The 965-nt window shown below is 61.9% G+C and overlaps 1 protein-coding gene across 1 annotated transcript in view; it reads left to right on the forward strand.

The window, feature by feature from the left end:
* LOC104412911 (atrial natriuretic peptide receptor 1-like) overlaps positions 1-965 on the forward strand; it is a gene marked incomplete at its 5' end in the record, with an annotated part of 2,737 nt that overhangs the window by 1,175 nt on the left and 597 nt on the right. Inside the window, 4 exon segments of the mRNA XM_010023746.1 lie at positions 77-148; positions 234-296; positions 299-410; positions 491-645. Of these exon segments, the coding sequence (XP_010022048.1) occupies positions 77-148; positions 234-296; positions 299-410; positions 491-645 (402 nt within the window).

Genomic DNA, 965 nt, shown 5'->3' on the forward strand with positions numbered 1-965 from the left:
GGGGGGAAAAAAGCCGATGGGCGCTTGTCCCAACATGGCCCAATCCGCGGCACTGACGTGAGCCTCGTGTCCCCAGGACATCCTGGAGAACGAGAGCATCACCCTGGACTGGATGTTCCGCTATTCCCTCACCCACGACATCGTCAAGGTGAGAGATGGGGGACACCAAGTTGCCACGTCCCCATTCCCAGCGGAGGGAACGCCCCTGCTCTGACCCATCCCAACCCCACCAGGGGATGCAATTCCTGCACAACGGCGTCATTGTCTCCCATGGGAACCTCAAGTCCTCCAACTCCGCAAGCCCCCCACCGGCGTGGTGGACAGCCGCTTCGTGCTCAAGATCACCGACTACGGGCTGGAGAGCTTCCGCGTGGCTCCCGATGGAGACGACACCCATGCGCTGTTCGCCAGTGAGCACCCACCCTGCCCTGTCCCAGCGCACCCTGCCCGGGGGCCCTGCCCGCCCTCAGCACCCTCCTTGGTGGCACAGAGAAGCTGTGGACGGCGCCCGAGCTGCTGCGGATGGAGTCGCCACCGGCCCGCGGCACCCAGAAGGGTGATGTCTACAGCTTCGGCATCATCCTGCAGGAGATTGCCCTGCGCAACGGGGTCTTCTACGTGGAGGGGATGGACCTCAGCCCAAAAGGTTGGGGGGTTTGGAGCAGTTGGTGGGTGCTTGGACAGGCTGATGGGTGCTTGGACCTGCTGTGGTGGGTGCTTGGACCTGCTGTGGTGGGGGCTTGGGCACGCTGAGGCATTCTTGGACCTGGTGTGGTGGGTTGGTGGCCTTGCTGATGGATGCTTGGACCTACTGTAATGGATGCTTGGACCTTCTGATGGATCTTGGATCTGCTGCGACGGGTACTTGAACCTGCTGATGCAATATTGGCCCAGATGATGAGTGCTTCAACCAGCTGGTGGGTTGTTGGCTTCACTGGTGCTGCTTGGACCTGCTGAGATGGGTG

Source organism: Nestor notabilis, unplaced genomic scaffold (genome assembly GCF_000696875.1).
Source record: "Nestor notabilis isolate BGI_N333 unplaced genomic scaffold, ASM69687v1 scaffold26781, whole genome shotgun sequence".
Taxonomy (NCBI): Eukaryota; Metazoa; Chordata; class Aves; order Psittaciformes; family Psittacidae; genus Nestor; species Nestor notabilis.